The sequence below is a fragment of the Camelina sativa genome, chromosome 5, assembly GCF_030686135.1.
Source record: "Camelina sativa cultivar CO46 ecotype springtype chromosome 5, ASM3068613v1".
NCBI classification, from domain to species: domain Eukaryota; kingdom Viridiplantae; phylum Streptophyta; class Magnoliopsida; order Brassicales; family Brassicaceae; genus Camelina; species Camelina sativa.
In genome coordinates this window covers 6,358,844-6,383,071 of record NC_141884.1, presented here as the reverse complement: position 1 = coordinate 6,383,071, position 24,228 = coordinate 6,358,844, and the positions used below count along the sequence as shown (strand labels likewise).

The 24,228-nt window shown below is 31.3% G+C and overlaps 2 protein-coding genes and 1 pseudogene across 2 annotated transcripts; 2 read left to right on the top strand and 1 right to left on the bottom strand.

Annotated features, from left to right (window-relative positions):
* Positions 1–544: 544 nt before the first annotated feature.
* On the top strand, positions 545–1,382 carry LOC104785851 (uncharacterized). The gene is made up of 2 exons (XM_010511141.2): positions 545–698; positions 989–1,382. The coding sequence occupies exons 1-2, from the start codon at positions 635–637 to the stop codon at positions 1,288–1,290; spliced, it is 366 nt and encodes a 121-aa protein (XP_010509443.2). The 5' UTR covers positions 545–634; the 3' UTR covers positions 1,291–1,382.
* Positions 1,383–2,973: 1,591 nt separating this feature from the next.
* On the top strand, positions 2,974–5,349 carry LOC104784772 (uncharacterized). The gene is made up of 5 exons (XM_010509843.3): positions 2,974–3,665; positions 3,878–4,010; positions 4,100–4,387; positions 4,471–4,677; positions 4,765–5,349. Exons 1-5 carry the CDS (start codon positions 3,118–3,120, stop codon positions 5,110–5,112), a joined length of 1,524 nt encoding a protein of 507 aa, XP_010508145.1. The 5' UTR covers positions 2,974–3,117; the 3' UTR covers positions 5,113–5,349.
* Positions 5,350–10,226: 4,877 nt separating this feature from the next.
* LOC147943311 (putative pectinesterase 14) lies at positions 10,227–11,813 on the bottom strand (annotated as a pseudogene).
* Positions 11,814–24,228: the final 12,415 nt, after the last annotated feature.

Here is a 24,228-nt window from a genome sequence, read left to right as displayed (position 1 = left end):
TATAGTTTGTTACTACATAAAAGCATTTCTCATGAAAAATAATTCTACAAGATATTAATCATAGTTAGACTAGTAGTTAATTTTTGGTTGTTTAGAGATTGGTATTTAAAAGTGATTATCACGTCAAAATTAGTTTCTATAATATGGATCTCTATTTTTTTTTTTTTTTTTAACTAACAATTTTGGTCACTCTTTCTGTACCCTCACATTCACATGTAACTTTTTATTTATTTTATTTTAGTCAATAATGTATCATTAATTAGGTTCACAAAATCTCAAAACGAAAAATCTTGTCTAAAAGGATAGAATAAAAATATGCTGACCAAAACAAAAGGAAAGAAAAAACAGAAATTAGTGAGAATGTAGAACCAATCGCCAAAAAAGGAAACAAATATAAAACCGACGAAATAAAGGAAACAAATATGAATTAATTAATACATAGTATAATTGAGTCTTCCATAAAATTAACTTTTTTTTGGTTTTCTTTGGAAACAATAAAAATGTCATACTAACATTTATGTGATGCATTCTCTCCTACATATATTCTTAATGGCTTTGAGTCCGGGGCAAACACACAAATCTAAGTTCTGCATAAGTCCTAAGAAAATTGAAAGAGTTGGAAAGAGAGGAGGATATGTTGGCTTGTAAGAGTTTGGTTATCGGCCTCATAATTGTTTCTCTTTTTGGTCTTCACCAATGTAAGAATTTGTTTTAATATTTTTTCTCCCACAAATCAAAACTAACGATATATATGCAAGGTTTTATTAGCATGTGTGTGTTATTTTCAATGTATATATATTTACTTTTTGTTAAAGCCTTTTAAATGTACGTATTACACACTAGAATTAGTCCATACTCATACGAATTCAGTTTGTTACATGGTTAGTATTCTTTTTTTTTTTTTATTTGTGTGATTACTACATGGTTAACGTTTTGTTTTATATATGAGCTAATAATGACAGTGTTGTTTGGTGCATAATATTTTCAGGTCAAGAAGATCATGATTATGAGCATCCAAAGGGAATAGAAAGATGTTTTACGCGATTTGTTGGAAGGCCATATAGATTGGAGGATTTGTGTTGTGTCGAAGCTCCTTGGATTTGCTTCGCTGGCTACCTTGCGGAAGAATGCATCAAGAGGTGCCCGCCTCTTCGTGAAGGTGTTCCTCAGCCTCCACCGCCGCGAAAAGGAGCAGCGCCGTCTCCACTGCTGCGAAAAGGAGCAGCGCCCTCTTCACACCTGCGAAAAGGGGAGGCGACGTCTCCATCACCCATGTCATCTCATTTTTAATCAAGTCTTTCAATAAATAAATAAACCTTTTGGATGATCTCTTAAAATATTTAATTTAAACATTCAGAGTCGAAAATAATTTTCCATATTAATCATTTATATTGGTTCTTAAAAAGTGCGATGACAAATTGAAAATAAATAATAATCTCCCTACCTATTTATGGGATATATAGTCTATTTTGCACATATAGTTGTGAGAGCTGGTCATAAATGTGAATGATCAATTTGTTTATGAATTATCACTACAAGAAAACAGGCAATTTACGACTACGATTGGCGACTAAACTCGTAGTCGCCAAATTTAGTGACTATATACCGACTGTTTAACTACTACTTTACAACTGCTAAAACTTAGTCGTAAATTAGTCGTTTTTTACCGACTGAAATGAATAGTTGGTTCAGTAGTCGTTAATTAGCGACTATTTTACGACTGAAAGACAAGAAAGTAATTTTGTCAGCAAACAGTAGCTAAATTGGCGACTACATGGTGACTACTGCGGCGAGTCGTTAATTTGGCTACTAAAATACGACTAAATTAGTTAGTCGGATATTTGGCGACTACTAAGCGACTATTGAGGTGAGTCGCAAACATGTCGGCCAAAAAGAAACACGTTTTTTTCGTTTGTGGGGTTGGTAAGCTTTGTTTTGTTGCGACTGTTAGTTTGAGTCACATCAGAGTCGTTTTACAGTCGTTTTTCAGTCGCCAAATTTCTCTATATATACCACACCTTCCTTTCTTATTTCATTCACACCACAAGCAAGAGCATTAGCAAGAAAGAAATCGAGAGTAACAAAAAAAATTTTGAGAGTGAGAAAAAAAATAGAGTGAGAAAAAAAAAACAAGAGTGAGAAAAAAAATCAAAAGAGAAAAAAAAAACAAGAGTGAGAGATCTTTAATAATGGCGGGAAGTTCTAATTATAGTCATTTTCGGGAGTGGATGTATAAGAGGCTTGATGAAGTGACGGGAAATTTCACGGAAGAGTTCAGCACCGGGGTAGAGGAGTTCAGAGACAACTCTTTTGCAAACCGAAAATGATGATGCTGTATTGATGACTACAATTGAAGATATTGTACTTGACAATTTGGAAGAGGAAGTTAACCCAATAAATCTAGATTACGGCGTTGAGGATGTGGAACCTGAAGATGAATTCTTGTGTAATTTATCATCTTCGGATGATGAAGAACCAGATGATGAAGAATCCTCCTAATTATGTCTATGTCAAATTTGTGGAATAAATAATATGTAATATATCTTGAATTGTGTTCTAAATAATACGTAATATATATTAAATGTTATGTTTAAAAATATATAAGCTAAGCCAAATATATAAATTAAGCCAAATATATTAAATGTTATGTTTAAAAATATATAAATTAAGCCAAATATATAAATTAAGCCAAATATATTAAATGTTATGTTTAAAAATATATAAATTAAATTATATGAATTTAAAAGGATTAAGTTAAGCCACTGATTAGCGACTATTAAGTGACTAAGTTCAAAATACTTGGGTTTAATTACCTCAATCCGTTAATGGACCTGATTATAGACTTCTTAAACAAGCCCAGCCTTATAAAAAAATTAGTCTTTACAAATACCAACTACTTAGAGACTGATAGGCGACTAATTTGAAGCTTATTGGGTTAATTAAACACGAAGTCCATTAACGGCCCATCACACACGACCTAACCCTAATCGTTAACCTAATCTCTATTCATTCTAACATTTCTTCTTCTTTGTGTTCGTCGCCGTTTTCTCTCTACATCGAAACCCTAATCTTTCCCGTTCTTCCCCGTAAATCGCCGTTTTCTCTCTAACGACGAAGATGCCTCTAGTCAAGAAGCCTGGACGCAAGAGAAATGTTGCCCCCAACGCTTCTCTCAGACCCGGTGGCTCTAATCCATCATCTAAGGTGAGAAGACTCAATCCTCTACCGAGTCAATACAACTTCACTCCGGCGGCTGAAAATCCTACGCCTCCGACGCCTCCGACGCCTCAAGAACAAGTCCGCGTTTCTCCCCAGATATCGACATCCGCGGCACCGCAAGTCAGAAACTATCCACCACCGCAAATCCTTTTTCAAAGCTCCGTGAATCGAGTTGGTGTAGAGCATCCATCTCGGTCATCAACCGAAGTGATGAACAATCCACCGGTTCAATCGAATCCGTTGGAAGATTCTGCGAGATCTCCAAATGCAGCCTCTCACGCTCAAAGTCATCCTTCTTCTCAAGGTCACAACTTCGCAGAGTCAGATCCAGTCTTGCCGGAACTCCAGGAGGACACGTTGAGGGCTCTAAACGCGATACTTATGGTGCCGGACCGTCATACGTTCACCACCGTCCTCTCTCCGGAACCGAAGCCTAACACGACTTGGTATGTCTACGTTTTCATAATTTTACAACCGTGTTCTAGTTAGTTGGTTGATTTTTGTTGTCTGTTATTGGTTGGCTTCAGATTGTAGTAAACGAGTGAATGTGTTTAATGTCTGTTTCAGTGTGTAGTAAACGATTTTAACTAACTGTTATGTGACTTGATTCTTTTGTTATGTCTGTCAAAGAACTGACTTGATTCTTTTGTTATTTGAGGTTTACTCGTGATGCAAAATCAGCACTGGTTCGGAAGATTACTAGAGTTTTTACAAACAAATTTGATGGTCCATTCTACAATTGGTCATGTGTGCCTCCGGATAGACGAGAAAGATACTTCCTTGAGTTTGCGGTATAGTTTTATGTTCTGAGTTTCATTCATAGATAGGTTTTGATTAAGTTGTTGTTCACTAATGTAATTTTATTTTCCTTTTTTCATAGAAAACACACACTTGGGATCCTTTAATAACAGGAACAGTGCAACAGTATTTCTATGACATATGCCAACGACGGATGAAAAACATGGTTAGCGACGTTAGGACTAGTCGAGTGCAACCTAAATGGATCGAGGGTGACCTGTGGAAAGTAATGGTTGCTCAGTGGGAGACTGAAGAAGCACAAGAAAGGAGTCGAATCTATTCCAAAGCTCGCATGTCAGACCGTAATGGTCTCGGTCCTCACATGCACTTATCTGGGCCAACATCTTATCAACAAGTCAAACAAGGCTTGGTGAGTAACTTTGTTTTTTTTCTTACACCTTTGCAACTTAAACTTATATCTTAACCCTTTTCTTTGTTTTTGTAACATTCCAGGAAGAAAAACTTGGGAGACCAGTGAGTCTCGGTGAGGTTTTCAAAGAAACTCATACAAAGCCAGATGGTACATATGTGGATCGCAAGGCTGAGAAGATCTTTACAACTTATGAGAAAAACTTACAAGCTAAGCTATCTGAGATTGAGTCAGATCCTTCACAAGTTCATGAGCTCACAGCAGAAGATTATACTGCCATCTTTCTTCAGGTAAAGATACATTTCTCACAATCTATATTTAAAGAATCTTTAACTTTCATATTCTCTATTTACAGTTTCACCTTTTTTTTTTCTCAGTCCACCGAGAAGGATTCACGAGGTAATATTTTTGGGCTCGGTAGCCTCAAGGATCATCTTCAGGGTCTTCTCAATGGCAGCAGCTATCATCAACAAGGACAGTCATCATCGTTTGTAGCATTGCAAGAGCAAATGAAGGAAGCTCAAAGGATCATTGAAGAACAAGTTGCTTATGCGACAAAACGTGATGCTGAGTTTGCTGCTCGTGAAGCAGAACATTCCAAAGTTGTGGCTGAGCAACAGAAGAAGATAGATCGCTTGGAAAAGTTCATGCAGAAACTTGATCCGGCCTTTCTCGAGTTCCATGAGTCTGAATCAAGTGATGCACCCATCGACCCTCCTACATAAAGTGCATCTCCTCCTTAGGTTAATTCTTAGGCTACTTATCTCTCTCTATTTCTTACTCTAATGAACTTGACAATTTGGGATGATGTGTTCTTCCTTATCACTTAAGAGAATCATAGTGTTAGGTTCTCTCTTTTGGTTGTGACAAAAATATGGTTCTCTCTTTTTGTAATGGCTTATGTGGTGTACTAATTACAATTATGGTTAACTTTTGGTAATTAAAAATGCAAATTTTAAGGCTTTCTTTGATTATAAATTTGAGTTATAAGCAAAACAAAAAAAAAAAAGATTCTGGTTTTTAATCCCTATAGTCTTCAAATAGTCATTAAATCTAGATTAACATAGTCGCAACACAGTCGTCAAATAGTCGTCTCGTAGTAGCCAAGTAGTCGCTACATTTGACGACTATATCACAACTATTCTCAAACTAATCTCCTTCACATCGCATTAATCGTTAAACTGTCAGCAAATAGTCGTGAATGTTTACTGACTACTTTACGACTATCTGTACACAACGACTGTTCACATTTTAATTAATCGTAACTTAGTCACAAAACAGTCGTAAACGTTTACGACTATCTTACGACTACTTTTACGACTACGTGGATTAGTCGTAACGTAGTCGCTATTTACCGACTAAATTACGACTGAATTTCCTACCGACTAACGTTTTACGACAACAGTGATTAGTCGTAAAATAGTCGTAATTTATGAAATAGCGACTACGAAACGACTACAAATGCAGTCGTAAATGGCCTGTTTTCTTGTAGTGTATGAGATAACAGAATATAAAAATATTGTTTGACATGTATGATATTTGCAGGTGAAGATAATAGTGTTATAGGAGGTGTATGGGAAAGCCATGGACAATAGAGTATTTCTGTTCTATCGAAGCTCCTCGGAGGTATATGGGAATAGTGTTATATGATATTTGATGCCTCACCAAGTGCCCACCGCTGTGAAAAGGAGCACCGACCTCTCTATGGCTACGGAAAGGAGCAGCGCCGTCTCCACAGCCTTCTCTAAGTTCTCTATAGATGTTTATGTGATGATGATGTGATGATGATGCCCTATATATATATATATATATATATGTCAAGTCGTCTTTAATCAGAAACTCCTTTTTTTTTAGGTGTAAAACCTTTTGAGTTTTGAGTTTTGAGTTGAGCCGAACATATGGCTCGTTGGCTCTTCGAATAATAATATAATTGATTACTTATTTATGTCTTTACTTTTGTTTTACTTTAGAGTCAGATATTATAATACTACTTTGAAATTGAATTAATTATTTTGGTTTGATAAGTTCGATGTAGAAAACAATTTATTTTGGTTTGATGAAAATCAAGTTTTCATGGTGGCGTATTAAGTTTTTTGTGGTTTAGTACTAGGTAATTAGTCCACGCAATGCGTGGTTGTATGCATAATAGTTTTGATTATATTTCTTAAATTTTCTGAAACTAAAATATTGTTTTACTAATGTATAATCTCAAAAAAATATACTGTATGAATCTCAAAAAAATTTATAGAAATTTCTCAAACTAACACTCCTGTCAACATTTTTTTGGTAATGGTTATTTATTATACAAAATTTAAAATAAATAAACTTTTCTATAAATCAAAAATTAACCAATACTACAAAATAATATTACAAATTGATTAGCTATATTAATATAAATAATAATATAGAAATTTAAATTTTCCTGATATGAGAGAATCTATGTTTATGATCATGTTTTTATAAATTTAAAGATTTTTTCTTAATGACATTGTAAACATAAGACTGTAGTATAGTAAAATTGAATCAAATAAAATTATCAAAAAATTAGTATCTACATATAAAATTATTATATATAGAATATTCCTCATTTCAAAGTTTAAAGCAATTAAAATAATTAAAAAAAATATTAAAATTTTACCAAAAATATTCTTTCTTGAAATATAAATATATTAGTTGGAGGAATGAATGTAAAATTATTGGGTAGTAGTTACATTTGAGTTAAATGTAGAGTTAAATGGAGTTAAATGCCTTTAAAAGTGGGTTAATTATAAATAAATATTTTAATTTATTATTGACTTAAAAGAAAAGGAATACCAAGTGGCTCAATCAAAATTTAAACTTACACTTTTTGATTGTTTTGTTGATATAAACTCAACACTCACACATAATATTCCAAATTGAAAATATTACTTTTGAAGTGACAAACTAAATTAGTTTTTTAAAAAAATTATATGAACTTCAATCTAAAGATTTTTTAAAACCCCAAGAATAATTTCAATCCTTTTGTTTTTTTTTTTTTTTTTCACTCATCAATTTAATTTATAGTGCTAGATTTCATACTAATGGTTTCATCTTTAGAGGGTTTAGGTAAATGGTATTTTAATAATTATATTATTTTCTATATTTCACTTCCAGTTAAACATGATTTCCTTTTGGAATCATTTTTCATTTTGCTTAAATCAAGAAAATCAATTTTTTATAATTAAGTTCTTTTTGTTTTCAAAAACCTCAAATCTTAAATAATATAAATATTATATTGATCTTTACATATTTATCTATTGGATCACAAAACAAAATAGACTTTACAAAATAAAATAGACTTTATAATGGATAATTATATTGATCATTCTAAATTATTAAAAATGATACATGAATATGTAAGATAATCAGAGTACATAATAGAGAATTAGAGATGAATGATTTCAACTTCATGACCTTATTGTGTGGTGAGTATTGTAAAAGTATGAAAAATAATGACTTATAAGATGCTAATCTAAAATAGACAATGAAGATAAACCTTTTAAAACAGATTCTCAAATAAACTTGATTTTTTGTTAAAACCAACATATGTGAATTTAAATTTAGCTATGGAAATTTTAAAAATAAATATGAATAGATTAGAAAGGCAAGAAATATAAAAGAAATATTTTATTTTTATATAAATAAAATAAAAATTAAAAACAATGTTAATTATATATAATACTTTCTAAATTAAAATATAGAATCATACTCTTACAACACATATTAGATATAACAACATTTGATATTGGTGAGAGAGGAGGAGAGAATGATTACTTATAATATGATAATCTAAATTAGATAATGGAGATGAATCTTAAAATATAAAAACAATGTAAAATATATACATCATGTAGTCTTTAAAATTAAAATTTCGCATTAAATTTTTACAATGATATTTCATTTGGTTTTTTGTAACTCATACAACAAAAATAAGAAATTGAAAACATAAAAAAAATGATTTGAGATATTGTGGAAGAGAATGAGAGAATGTGAAAATGAGAAAGTAAAAAATGCTAATATGAAAAAATAGGGCAATGCTTATTTATATGATAAGAAGTGATGGAAGTTACATTTAGAATTACTGGAGTTACAAATATTATTTATTGTGTTTGAATAGGATTAAGTGGTAAAATATGATTAATGCATAATTTATTTTATTTTCAATTAGAATTTTGTTTTAATGTATGAATTAAATATATTGTATTAATTATGTCTTAAATATTATTTAAAGCAATTAAACAATTAGAAAGCAAATACAAAAATAAAAAAATGAGAAAGTATTAAAAGAAAATTAACCAATAAGGAGAGACCAAAGCCTTACTTTTATATATATATATGATTCCTTAAGTTTGAGAATTGTATTAATAACGAAAAAAAAAGAAAAACGGCGTTACCTGAATTGCAAGAGCCGACTACTCGACCGGTGTAAGAAAATGGACGAAATGATGGTTATAGAATGTTTGCCATGCTGAAATGAGGTAAAGGTAGAGTCTTTGTCCCTGATCCTAATGAGTGTTTTCAGTTGGGTCAGAATATCCCAAAAAGATTTCTAGGTAGATTCTTAGAGATAGTTTAGAGTTTGGTAGAGATTAGTATACAATTCTAGGATGAAATAACATGAGAAAACAAGTTGAAGCTTTTGCTTGTGGAGAAAGAAACCAAACCATGAGAAACTAGCCTCGACCATCACGGTTCCCTTGGCCTCCAGCTAGCATCTTCCTGTTACCGGTATTTTACAAAGGAGTCGTCATATCCAACATGATGGACTCATCGTCTACATTCAGTCCCGGCATTTTCAGTGTTGCAAACTGGTTATTTACAAGGCCTTTCCCAACCAATCCTTCTTTGACCAACCTGCATACACTAGGGTCATCTATGCCATCATCAAGGGAGGAAGTGCTGTAATGTTTTTAGTTTCAGTTTCTAAGTCAGTAGGAGCGACCCTTTCAGTGTATGATGACCCTGTGTGTGGTTGTACCAAGAGTAGGCTCTGTCGTGGCTGCAGTGTCAAAACCAGAGAATTCTCTGAAGTTGCCGTATGAGAAAGTTCAAGATCAAGACTTGGCCCTGTTTCACTCACTAGCTTTGCTGTGTTTGCGAAAGTTCCTGGAGCTGTGGTTTTGATCTAGAGTCATAGATTGTAAACATTGTCTTCTGAATGGAATTAACCTTTACGCTTGATACAAAATTTCTTCTAGAGGATGTGTTTATGGTAAATGTGTCAAAGAATGTTGAATAGATTGGATTCAATTCTTTTGCTCAGAGTTCCGTTTCCCCTTTGGAGTCTATCCTTCCGAGTGCAACAACAAGCACTGAGTAGCCAAAGCAAGTTACACAAAAGAAAAGGCAAGTCCACCGCTTTTTCCTGTATTATGCAAATGACACCATCACAATCCATGATCATTTATATACCTAGTTGCAGGGCTTTTTGAATAACACAGATGATAGTGTTACTTACATGTGCATGCAAAGCTTAGTTGGAAACTACTCCTGGTTATAATAACTTAGCCTACATATGTTATGATGCTTTTGGTTTTTATTTTTTGGGCTTATCTTTGTTCTTTATGCTGGTTGAGTCCAAAGTGCTTTGCATCTAGTTATCATCCACACTGAGATTATTACTCCTGGTTTATAATGTTTTGGCCTAAATCTGTGATGATGCTTCGGGTTTGGTTCATTCAATCTTAATCGAGAAAACAAAAAGGCAACAAACAGAGGATTCTTTCACATGAGTCTTAAGATAAAAAGCAGTTAATCTTACATAGATTACTTGCATAAACAAAGGTGTGCTCTTAAGATAAAAAAACAGAGGTATGCTCTAAAGCCATTGCTCACCATCGATAAAGGATATGTTGGTGAAAGGAGCTGCTTCCTTATCGGTGAGTTGCTTCCCATAGGGAACTCGTTCACTATGATTCGCTCCAGGTCCGTAGCACCGATGTTCTCCGTAATACACCGTCTTTTGCGTCTTGTGATCTCCCATGTCATTCCACCCATCAAGAGAAACGACTTTTGACATGTATGTCTTGGAGAAGACAACTCTCGCATATGGTCTCCACGCACGCCCAAGCCAAACTTTCGCACTTCCTTTAATTTGGCAATTCACAAAAACAAATCCGGTTCGGTCTCTTAACGTGTCCCTTCCGTTTGCCGTAATACACCCGATTGTATTCTCCTTTGCTACGGAATGAATTATGCAATCCTGAAAAGGAGGAAAGTATATGGTTTCGGATTGTTAATTACATGTCAAAATTCTATGTGAGAAACGTTAATAATGATATTGTTGTATCTTTTTTCTTACCTCATAAAGCGATCTCCCATTACCGAATATGAAGTCTATAGATCCTTCGATGAAGCACTCTTTGAAGTAATGCCTTCCTTATTGGTCTAATAGTGTGTCTTGGTTCCCATAGAAGCCACATCCATAGAAGGCAACTTTGTCACCTACAATTTTTAGAGCCACGGCTTGTGCATCGACTGCTCCGGGGTTGGGTGCGGGAGACGTGTTCTTATACCATGCAAATGACAAAACGTTAAGGGTAGAGAAGTTTATTAGAAGCCATAAAACAGGAAAAAAAAAATCATTAGATACCAATAAAACAGAGAAAATTTTGTTAGATACATCATTAAGTCTAACTATCCACCAACGAAGTAAATAATTCATTAGAAACTATAAAACAGAGGAAACAATATCTCAAAATTTTGTGTAAGAAAGAGAGACAATCATTAGAAACCATAAAACAGAGGAAGATTTTAATGAGATACTCTATCAAATTTAAACTATCTACGAAGGATGATACATCTCTTTTAAAACCATAAAACAGAACAAAGACCACTTTACTTATTTTACCAGTATCTTAAGTTCCAAGCAAAAAAATGTCTCTGTTATTAAAATGAGACAACTTAACGAAAATTTCCATAGAAGTAAGTAAATTATACTTCAAAATCATATAAGAAAATCAGAGAATCACTCTTACCTTGAAACTTATGTTTTTGGCTGTGAATTGATCTCCATAGAGAGCCACAGAGAAGCTTTCAAATGTTCCATGGGATGAAGAGGCTGTGTTGTTCCATTCAATAGATGTCCTTAAGAACCCCATACCTTGCATCACAAGGTTGTTCTTGTTCTTAGGAACAAAAACTCTCTCCCGAACAAAAATATAAATATGATTAGACACCACATCTAAATACTATAAGCAAAAAGAAGAAGATTAGAGTGAAAGACTAACCTATAGATGCCAAAATCAATGAGTATGAGGGTCTTGGTTACAGTTGAGCCAATGCTTGCATCAATGGCATCTTGGATCTTTGTGAACCTTCCACAACCTTGAAGAGATACCTTGAACACCATGGTGTATCCCTTGGTGGGAAACTTTGAGAACTTAGCACATTTAGGAGAATCCATCTGAATTGGAGAGATGATGGATAGAAAGAAAATGAGGAAAAGCATGATAGACATAGTGTATCAAGAAGATGAAATGTAGAGAAATTTTTGAAGAGTTCAAAAGCTTTTTTTTTAAAACTTGGGGAAGATGATGATGATGATGATGTTGGTCAATTAGTATCCCAATTTTCATTTGATATTTCTTACTGTCATCACAACTAAAGATTCCCTGAATTTTCTTAATTTGTTTTAATTTTTAATTTTTCACTTCTTCTACTTCGTATGCAATGTTTCTATATTCAGCAATTTATGTATATGGTTTTGTAGTTTAGGCATTTAAGAAATTTGAGACTCATAAACATCCATATGAGTTGGTGTCATAGCTTTATTGCACATGATGCTTTTAACGCTAGTTATCTAATTTTAGTGTCTATTTTCGTTTCTGTACACTAAACACTAGTATACATTTTGATTCTGCACCGTTGAGAGTAATTGATATCATGTACAGACAAATAATTCTTCCATGATTAATGTTGTATTTTACAAGCTAAGGTTAATGTGTAATTTGTTCTCAAACAAATAAAAAAAATCTGATTTTTGTTTTGAGAAAAATTCATTGAAGACCTAAATTATTAACACACAATAAAAAATAGTATTTGTGTATGAAAGTTTACAAATAGTTGGGGTTTCTTCAAAATTTTGGATATTTGGTTTAATTGATATCATATACAGTGACATAATTCATCCATGATTAATGTTGTATTTTATAGTCCTGGGCAATCGGCATAAACCGATCAAACCGAAACATTCGGTTTTCGGCAATGAATGAGAGAGGAGAAGTAAACCGATCGGTACAATTATTTTAGGAATTCGGATTTCGGTTTTCTCGGTTCGGTATCCGATTACCGATCGGTTTAAAAACCGAATTTTAGGAATTATTTTAGGAATTCAAATTTTTTAAAACCAAATTTTCCTTAAACCGATTAACCCGACCTGGATAACCCGGTTAAACCGAACGCCCAGGACTAGTATTTTACAAGCTAAGGATCATTTTTAAAAGAAAAAAAATAGTGTGTATATATAATAATATTTTATGATCATCTTCCAAAAAAAATAAAAGATTGTGAAAGTTTAAGTGTAGTGTAGAGATAGACTGAAAATAAGAATCATAAACAAAAAAATTATAGAAAACCAAACCAAAATGGTTTGTTTGAAAGAAGAAAAGAATAAAAAAATTGTATTTAAACAAAATAAATTAAAGCTTTTACTACAAGGATAGGAATACGCGGATATTAAAGCTTTTAAATATAAACCGAACCAAATCAACCTCAAATATTAAAGCTTTTACTACAAGGATAGGAATACGCGGGAAATCTTTTAAGTCATTTAATCATAACGCTGCCGAGAGCATTGCTAAACCGGACGTCAATGATTTGGATTCGGTTTAGAACCGTTGTGGTTAACAAGAAAAAAATAAATAAAGGACGTAGTAGTCAGTAGCGTTTTTTTTTGTTTTTGTAATGAAGTTTAAAAAGATACATTTTCATCACATCTATGTAATGTAATCATGATTTGGACTTTTACATCAAGGAAACTGTCAATGATCGTCCCTTACCCAAATAAAAGATTCCCTGATTTTTATTTTTCTTAACTTCTTATGAAATATTGCCATTTTGGTTTAGTATTAAATGGTTTTGTAGTTTGTGCAATTATAATTCTTACAGGTCTATGAGGGTTGCTTTTACACTCATCTTCTGTTTCTTATTTATTGTTATGTAATAAACCAACTAAATAAATGCACAAATTTTATTTTCAAGTAATTTGCTTTTAAATAAACTTTGTTTGGGAAAATCTCACAAAAACTTAAATTCTCCATACATATTTGTTTATGAAAAATTCATAGGGTACGTAGAGATTTCTTAATTACTGTATAAAAGCGATATACAGTATAGGATAACCAAAGTATTTATCTGAAGATTGTCTTTTTCACCAGCACAATAAAAAGTCAACCTTAATATTCGACTCATTTAATTAGGCTAACGAAAATCCCAAAAGGTGAAACAAAAGCTTGGTAAAAAGAAAAGGAACATATGTTTGACAAGAGTAAATAATGTATGAGAAATATAGAAAAGATTGCTAAAAACGTGGTAAATAGGAACGTAAAAAGAAAAACTGAAGAAAATACGAAATGATTACATTGTATTATGCCGTCCATATATAATATTCACATTTTTTATTTGCAAACAATGTGTTTTTCTATATTAGAGGGTAAATATCATTATACTACCCATAAGACACATCTTTTTTTTTTTGGGCAACCACCCATAAGACACATCTGCTGTATTACGAAATTTGCAAGTATGAGGAAAGAACATAAAGTCGACAGCTGACCAGTGAAAACGAAACCATGAAAGGTTAGTGTAAGGCCTTTGGACCACCTGAAAAGTAATAATTATTGACGTAGGTTTCATATTTACCAATTACAATAATAGTTTCAATATTGTTGGTAGAAAAATAACCATCTCTTAATGGCCTATTACCGAAATTTCCACTGCAAATTAAGATTAAACAAAATAATCTTAGCAGGGCAAAAATGGGAAACAAAACTAAGAAAACACGCGGATCCTACAAACTACAATACCCTGGTCGGGTTCAATGTTCAGTGTTGACCCGTCTTTAAACTGATTCATTTTTTACCCGAAAGATACGTTTCTCTTTGTTCTACGGAAAATGTTATTGGGCCTTAAACTTACTTATGGCCCAGTGAAAGCTGATATTTAAGTGACTAGCAAAATAAATCCATGCATTCATGTCATGCAAAATATAACCGGTTCGATAGATTATGGTATTGACTTTTGAGGCTAAGGCACGTGCGTGGTATAGAAGGTTCGACTAAGCTATGCAGTATATACAATACATCATCATCTTGTTAAAATCAATCCCTCACTTTCATATTGCATAAGCATTTGAACCTTCTTCACCATTGTATCAGTCAAACATAACCTGACCATGAAAGTTTAAAATTTAAATTCAGTTTAAGTTTAATTTCATGTATGTCACTAGTCATTAACAATACTAGGATAGTACCCGCGCTACGCCGCTGGGAGAGTTTTTATGTTTTTTTTTTTAATTTTTTTTTGGTTTGTTGTGTGTAATTTAATTATTGTGTGTGTTTTTTTTTTCTTTTTTATTATGTATTGTTTTGTGTATTTTTTTGTATGTTTGTGTTGGATTTGTATAGTGTTATGGTTGTGTTGATTGTTTACGATGTATTGGAGGTTGTTTGTTTTGTTATGTTGTTATTTTTACTTTATTTTGGTTGTTGGTTTATGTATTGACATATATATTCTATTGTTAATATTTTATTTTACTGTAGAACTGATTACTTGGTTTATTTAGAAAGTATTCGAACATGGTAGAAATAAAAAGCCCATTGTGTGTCGGTCCAATTCAGGAGCTCTTTCTTATTTTGTTTAACCGTGATGTTTTTTTTGTTATTGACAAATTTGAAAAGATTGTCTTCTAGCGGATTTCGATTATGTTTCCCGTTCGTGCTGGGTAGATTGGAATCCTTGGTGCTTGATTCCTCTGATCCCCATTCGACAATAAGAAGAATAAGTAGAAGAAGAAAAATTAAAGAAGAGAGTATCTGTTGTCCCTATCTGTTGTTCCTTGAATTATTTTGCAGTATCAATGCCATTGACCCTAAGACCAAGAAGATTCTCCAGCTTTTGCGTTTGAGACAGATTAGTGTTCCTTTTTATGTTGTTGTTGCTGTGGTATATTTCTAATGATAGAGTTTCTGTAGATGATAAGTTTTTGGAAAAATTGTCGCTAAATGCTTGAGACTTGGAATCATCAAGCTGACAACATAGAATCATTGTAACATACCAAAAATAGTCAGAGAGGACACGTCTAACAAAACCGTTGGCTAAGACAACTTCATCAACTTTTAGAGTGTGGTATGGTAAACTTGGGTTCATCCCGAGTGCTGTTAATGGCCACACTGAAAACAAACAACCAAAAACACAAACTTTTGATCAAGAGACAAACAATTCCCTGTCTCATATGTTATGTTTTGGATGATACTTGCAAAACTAAAATATGGAAGATATTATTATACCAAGCCACCAGAGAGCAACAAGTGTAAACAGTCCAATGTATGCAAACATCTTTTGCACATCAACCCTTTCTCCTCCTTCACCAGCAAACTTCTTAAGAAGCATTGTGTTGTCAATAACAGAAGGGTGGCCACGAGGTTATCCTCCCCAGCACACAAAATCTTCTAATTATTAAAGGATCATATACAAGAACAATTAACACATTGAACGAATCATCAGCTTCTCTTCTCCTTCTCTGATTCCCGAATACACTTCTCTTCTCCTTCTCCTTCTCTTCTCCTTCTTGTTCGATCTTCATCTTTATTTATCAATTAAGGGAACTTATCACATAGTTGAAAACCTCCTGCAGAAACTCTGGCAACTCAGGAAAGCATATACATACCAATGCATGCTCTTGTTTTGAATCTGAGTAAGCAAAGAGATAAAAAAAAAAATGAGATCCAGATTGGAGAAAAAAACGAACCTTGCGGTAAGTGGTGCCATCAGGCTCGACGATCCAACCAGCTTCGTTGCAGAGTGCTTTAAGAACTTCGTTGTTATCGCAATGCTTACGAAGCTCGTAGTTACCGTACATTCTCAATCCGGTGAAGATCTTAGCTGCCATTTCTCTCCGTCGTCTCTCTTTCCTCTTGTTGTTTTCTCTCTCCCTCCATGTCGGCATTCTCGTCCCCGACGTCATTTTCTTCCTCCTCTGTTTCTTTAATGATACAGATCATAGAGACAATTCGCAGAGAAGCTCAAACTTAGTCAACCTCAGAATCTTCGATGAAGCAATATAATATAGCAGATCTGCGTGCACCAACACTTTCCAATCTCCGATCAGCTTAAGATTAGATATGCAACTTGGCTTCTCCGTCGGAGATCAAATTCTCTCACCGAGATAGATACATACAATTAAAACAAACAGAAATAAACCAATTCGCTTAATTCACTGGATTATATACAACTGAAGCACCAATCTTTATAGGTCAAATCAAGTACCTCTCTTGGACCATAGACAGCTGCAATTTCTTTGGTATTGCCCATCTCGAAAACACCAGAACTAAAAACAAAGTTGAAATTTTGTGTTCATATATAAGTATATCGTTGAATCGAACAAAGACAAGGAATCAGCAAACAAAGACAAGGAATAGAGAGATGGGAAACATACCTCATTGAATTGGCGACATCAAATCGAAGACCTTCTGGGTTTACGTACTCCATTGTTGTGAAATCCACCACAAGCAATCAATCAATCGACTAACAATCGGTCGAAGGTTGGTACGACGGCGACGAAGAACATAAATTCAGCAATTGATTAAACGCAGTGTTACAAAGCTTTTTTGATTTGCTTTGTCCACATAATGAGAAAACCTGACATGTATTAATTGTTATAATTTGATAGGTTGTTGATTTTTACTGAGGTGTCAACACCTGCTTCAACACAGAAGCTGAGGTGTCAAGCTCTGGAAAGAAACATTGTGTTTTTATTGTATTGATCTACTACATACGTAAGATTAAATAGAAACATATTATTATTGTAATATATGTAAATCAAACGAAAATTCAATACTTTAGTAGTACAATTGTAAATTCATTATTTAAACCAAAAGAAAAAACTATCATTGAAATGGATTGTTCTTTGTGATCGATCATTAGTAACTTCTATAACAAACAACAACATTGAGTTGCCGTCAGTTTAAGAATTTTCACCGACAATATCGGACGGAACTATTATATTACGTAAACTACTATATGGTTAATTTTTTTTTTTTCAACCTAACATTAAATAAATTAAAAGGTGACTCCAAGGGTTGGTCGTCCAATCTGGAGCAAAAGAGTTTACAAAGGAAGATTCGGAAGCTAAAGGTCTAGAAGAGCGAGCAAGACAGTCTGTTCGGACGTTTGACGATCTCGGAATCTGGGTCAGGGTGAAGAAAGAGAAAGATGAACTGAGGAAATGGAAATCATGAAAAGTTAATGGATATTGGTTCTTTTTGAATTAATCATTGGTTTATGATTGGTGATTTTAATGAATTAGTTGGTAATCATGAGAAAAAAGGTGGCGCTATGCGCCCAGTGTCATCTTTTGTGCCTTTTAATTCAATGATTAATCATTGTGATATGCTGGAATTCCCGTGCTATGGGGAACAATTGTCATGGTTAATCTTTATCACTAAGATATTGTAATATATTCATTCTCTAGCATCTATTATAATTAACCTAACAAGAATATTTCTAAGCCCACACTATCTTTGACTATAAATAACCCTTTCAATAAGCCATATTCAACTATTCCAATCAATCAAATTTCACTATTATTACTGCTTAAAAAGGCTGCTGATATGAACTAACCCCTTCATTTGGCGCATTCAAGTAATTTCATTATTGGACGCAATACAATTAATGCTCAACCTCGCGAGACATCCAAAATCGTGTTTGCTGATAAGAAGGTGAAAGCATAGAGAGTCTTGCTTAAAATCTTCTACTAATTCTTTGTTCTTTGTTAACTTTTACTGAAATTTTATTATAAATATAATGTGTGTGTGTGTGTGTGTTTTTTTTTTTTTTGATTTTTTTTTGATTTTTTTGATTTTTTTGACAAGCAAATATAATGTGTATAAGTATGCGAGATAGATGTACGCTAGTAAGCATGCTGTTCAATTTTGCATATATAGTTATAACAATTGGTCATATATCATATATGTGAACTCAATTTGTTTATGAGCTACACGATATAAAAATATTGTTTGATGTATGATATTTCGAGGTGAAGTTATTGATCATCCGAAGGGAATAAAAAAGATGTCATACGAGATATATGGGAAAGCCAAGGACAATAGAGTATTTGTGTTAGTTATTTTATTTATTTTGGTTGTGGAAAGTGTGACGAAACATATTGATCATGGTCATATGAACATGTTAGGGCTCTTCATTTGAGATTCTTTTTTTTTTTTTTGAATTTTTTAATTGTTGGTGGTTTGGCTTTGTTTGGTTTACTTAGGTGGGTGAAAGCGCTCTTATGCATCTATGTATCACCATTTATTTCTGATGTGAGCAGGAATATGATAGAAGTGTGTAAGAGATTCTTCGAGCTACCGTACGAGGAGAGATCAAAATACATGTCGTCAGACATGTCGGCTCCAGTACGGTACGGCACGAGTTTCAACCAGATCAAAGACAATGTCTTTTGTTGGAGAGACTTCTTGAAACTCTACGCACATCCTCTCCCTGACTATCTTCCTTAGTGGCCTTCTTCTCCCCCCGACTTCAGGTCAGATTTCTCACATTCACATTTTTTTCGTTTCCTAAAATATAGATATTTTAAATAGTGAAATTCCAACAAGAAACTTAACAAAGACATTTTTAGCACATGTGTTTTAAGTATTAATTAAACTCGAAAACAGGTAGTTCAAAGGTATATGTACGTGTATTACTCTTTAGACACACAGGTTGAACCTTTTACCAAATTCTTCTATTTTGGTCACAAAGTGCATACGCAATATAATCGGCGGCTTGTGAATCTATAGAGATGAGTGGGACAATACGAGACTAGACATATATCATATATGACATTCTTCAGTTTATAGCTCTGTTATTTTAATAGTAGTATTTTGTTCCAAATAGGGATACACATCTTAATCAAATCGAACTGAAAAATGTTTGTAATCTAATTGAAGCTCCGAGATCAGTTTTAATATTTTTTTTTTTTCACATAGATTTTGATCTCACAGCACGTTACCAATAATAGACATCATATTCTAGAATTAGAGATGATTCCTTTTTTAATAAAACGGAAGTACACAACTTCAAATTGTTAGACTATATAATATTAATATAGGTTATAACTAAGATTAGTTATTTGATAGGTTATATGAATTAATTATTTGATAGGTTATATAGATTTAGGATTATGATCCTCTTAAGAAGAATATTCCAAAGAATAAAATAAAATCTCAAAAAATATTTAACAACCATGTATAGACAAAAACATCTTAGAAATTAATAGAAATTAATCACTCTTCTGTAGATTACAAGTGATTTCTGATTATACTAAAAAATAAAATCTTACCTAACTTTATCAGAAAATTTTGACTGAATAACGGGTCAAAATAGAATATTTAAATTTATTTCATATATTTTTTTGTTGAATTGTATAGTTATATAATAAACTTTTTAAATAATTTAATTTGGAATCTTTAAAAATAGTTTAACTTGATATTTTTAAAAATATCATAAATATATGATAAGATCAAAAAGTTAAAAATTGTAAACACTCTAATTTGATTTGTTATAGCACGAGTCAATAATATGTCACTATAATATAAAAAAATTAAGAAATATGATTTTTTTGCTAGAGCACGGGTTAAAATTTCAAAAATATGATTTTTTGGATTAAATTTAAGTTTGGAAAAATGTTGTTTGGTAGGCTTTCTCGGTCACGATGAGTTTGACAAACATACGTTGCATATTTGGTCATAAAATTAATATGCGCTATACTATAGGTTAAGTCATATAATTAACAATCAAAATACAATATATAATTTTAAACACTTAATAAATCAAATAAAATTAACAAACAAAAATTAATTTTTTATCACACAACTTGCGCGTTATACCGCGGGTCAAAATCTAGATATACTAGAATATATCTTACCGAATAGATGTTATTTTCATAAGTTATATTCAGTAGATGATTACATGTCATAGTATATTCCATCCAAAAAAACATTTTAAACAAATAAAATAATCACATATACGATGTTTTAAATAAAAATCATATATATAAAAGTAAGGTTTTGGTGTCTCCTTATTGGTTGATTTTCACTTAATGCTTTTTAATTTATTCATTTTTTATTTGCTTTCTAATTGTTTAATTTTTTTAAATAATATTTAAGACACAATTAACACAATATATCTATAACTCACACATTAAAATAAAACTATAACTGAAATAAAATAAATTATGCATTAATTATATTCTACCATTCAATTTTATTCAAACACAATAAATTATAATTATGCACTCACTTTTCTTTTGTAACTTCCATAAATTCTTATCATATAAATAAGCATTCTCTCATTCTCTCATATTAGCATTTTTTTACTTTCAAATTTTTCATATTCTCTCATTCTCTTCTACAATACCTCAAATCATTTTTCATTTTTTTTGTTTTTGATTTCTTATTTTTGTTGTATCAAAAACCAAATGAAATATCATTGTAAAATTTTAGAGACTACATGGTATATATTTTACATTGTTATTTTTCATATTCTCTCATTCTCTTCAATTTCTCTCATTCTCTTCTACAATACCTCAAATCATTTTTCATTTTTTTTTTGTTTTTGATTTCTTATTTTTGTTGTATCAAAAACCAAATGAAATATCATTGTAAAATTTTAATGCTAAATTTTAATTTTAGAGACTACATGGTATATATTTTACATTGTTAAATTTTAAAGATTCATCTCCATTATCTAATTTGAATTATCATCTTATAAGTAATCATTCTCTCCTCATCTCCCACCAATATTAAATATTGTTATATCTCATATGTGTTGTAAGAGTTTGATTCTATATTTTAATTTAGAAAGTATTATATATATATATAACATTGTTTTCAATTTTTATTTTATTTATATATAAATAAAATATTTCCTTTATATTTTTTCCCTTTCTAATCTATTCATATTTATTTCTTAAATTTTCATAGTTAAATTTAAATTCACATATGTTGGTTTTAACAAAAAAATCAAGTTTAATATATATAATTCACATAAATAATTCACTTTAATATATATAATTGACTTTTTCCATTCATTATCCCTCAAACACACTATAAATTATAATTGTAACTCCTCTAATTAAATTATTTTAGAAATATAACTTATATCTTTGAAATCCTATAAATAAACATTTTCACATCATCATCCACCATATCACAAATTCTAAATATTTTATTTGTTTCGTTTATGTTCTTGCATGAATTCAAAACTCATAGTAAGAGTGTGATTATATATTTTGCTAGATTTCTCTTATATTTTGTTCAATTTGTTTTTTTAATGTATTTCTTCCTTCCTTCTTTCTCTTCTTATTATTTTCAATCTTCAATTACATATGTATAATAAAAATTTGGTGGCCGTAAAAACCCAATGAGGAAATCAATCTACAGAAATCATCTTCATACATGTATATATATATATATATATATATATATATTTAAAAGTATGCAATGTTTAAACAAAATTAACTATAATAATAGAATTATTAAATCAAAATTTTTAACTCTCTCTTACCTCCAATTTGTTTTTGAGAATTTGTATACTCATCATTATATTTAATTCTTGTGATCCAAAATATAATTATATAAAGATCATTATAATGTTTCTTTAATTCAAAATTATGTAATTTAATGATTTTATATATAAAAGACAATTTAATATTCCATTTCCAAAATTTTACTACATAGAGGAAATCATTAGAATTTAACCTAGCAATATAGCTTAAATTAAAGTGAATTTAAATAATTTAATATATCTATTTTTAATGAGAATAACAAAAATACATCTTTTTCAATACCATTTTCAGAAATATCATTTTAAAAATCTTTTTAAAAAAATATTCTCAGAAAATTTTATAGTTTTATAATTATTACATAAACTAAAATAAATTAACATAACTAACACAACAACCCGCGCATATGCGCGGGATATTACCTAGTTACCAAATAAACAAAAGGTAGGAATTTCAACCCGTGCTCTAGCACGGGTCATAGTCTAGTTTTAATATAAAAAGTGGTTTTGATCATCAAAACTTCTCAAATAACTAGCATTAGAGAGGAGTTTAATTTAAGGTAATGTGCATTAGATTTGTTTCTCTTTTTTTCTTTTTCTTTTCTCCTTCTAACCAACTTCCTAGAGAGTTGTGAACTCTCTTAATTATACCACACACATGCACCTAAACTTATGGTTAAATCCTAACCATTACTTTTAGCCTTAAATATTTGATTCTTTATATATTTTCTAATTTAATCTACAAACAATCACACACGGTTAGTCGGATTGCTATTTTTTAAACTTAACTATAATAATTTTCTAAATTTTAAAATTATTCATAATAGCCTAAACAAGGATTACATTATTATTATCTTCAAAATTCCAAAATTTTTATAAAATTATTTGACACAATTTTTCGAACATCCGAGAATTAATTATATTTCAAAGGATGTACCAAACCAAAATATATCTATATACATGAAACTAAATTCACATCATATTTGTTTAATCACAGATATGTTTATGTTAATTTTGTTTGAGTGTGAAGTACATTTTTGTCTATGATGGAGATGTGGATTGGTGAAAGGAGTTTCCAAAGAAGTAGGTAAATTTCATTAATGTTTTTTATAATGAAGAGTCATGGAAACAAGATCTAATGATTAACATTTAGTAATTAATAAAAATAGTATATTTTAGTAATCAAGTGTAACTATATATATTTCGATTTCAAAAACATTTAAACAACTCTGAAAAGCTTCAAACCATTCAACTATTTGTTGCATTTCAATCAACAAGTTCTTTCATTTCCTATTAGCCACACATATTCTTATGATTCATGACTAAGTAAGTTGTGTTTCAAAAAAAAAAAAAAGACTAAGTAAGTTATGTTGCATTATCTACTATATTATATTTGTGTACGCATTTGACATATGACATATAAATGAATATATATATATATATATATATATATATATATATATATATATATATATATATATAAATATATGTACTTATGTATGTAGACATATCATATATGGTATAAGTGTTAAATAACTAAAATTTGCATAAAATTTGCATAACAATTGCTTAACATTTGCTTAAAACATATTTAAATTATGCAAAAAAAGGACTAATTTTTTGCTCTATGTTATAAGATGAGACAACTAAATCAAAATTTCCAATGAGCTAATAAGTATACTCAAAATAAGAATACAAAAACAAAGAATCATACTTTGAAGCTAATGATCTCCAAAAATCGCAACCAGAACTTTTTGAATGTGCCATTGGAAGAAGATGCGGTATTATTCAAATGTGCCAGTGTTTTGAAAACCAGTTCCTTGCAGTACAATGTTCCTTTTCATTTTGAGATAACCTTTTCTATGGTTTTTTTTTTTGCATGAAACCTACATTACCACAAGAGAGATAACGAGAAGAACATAGACTATTAGTTTGTATAGAATACCTTGACAATGATGAGGGTCTTGTACTTGCTTGAATCAGGGACAACGTTGACAGCTCCCTGGACGTTGCTGAAGTTACCCGATCCCTTCAAGTCTACA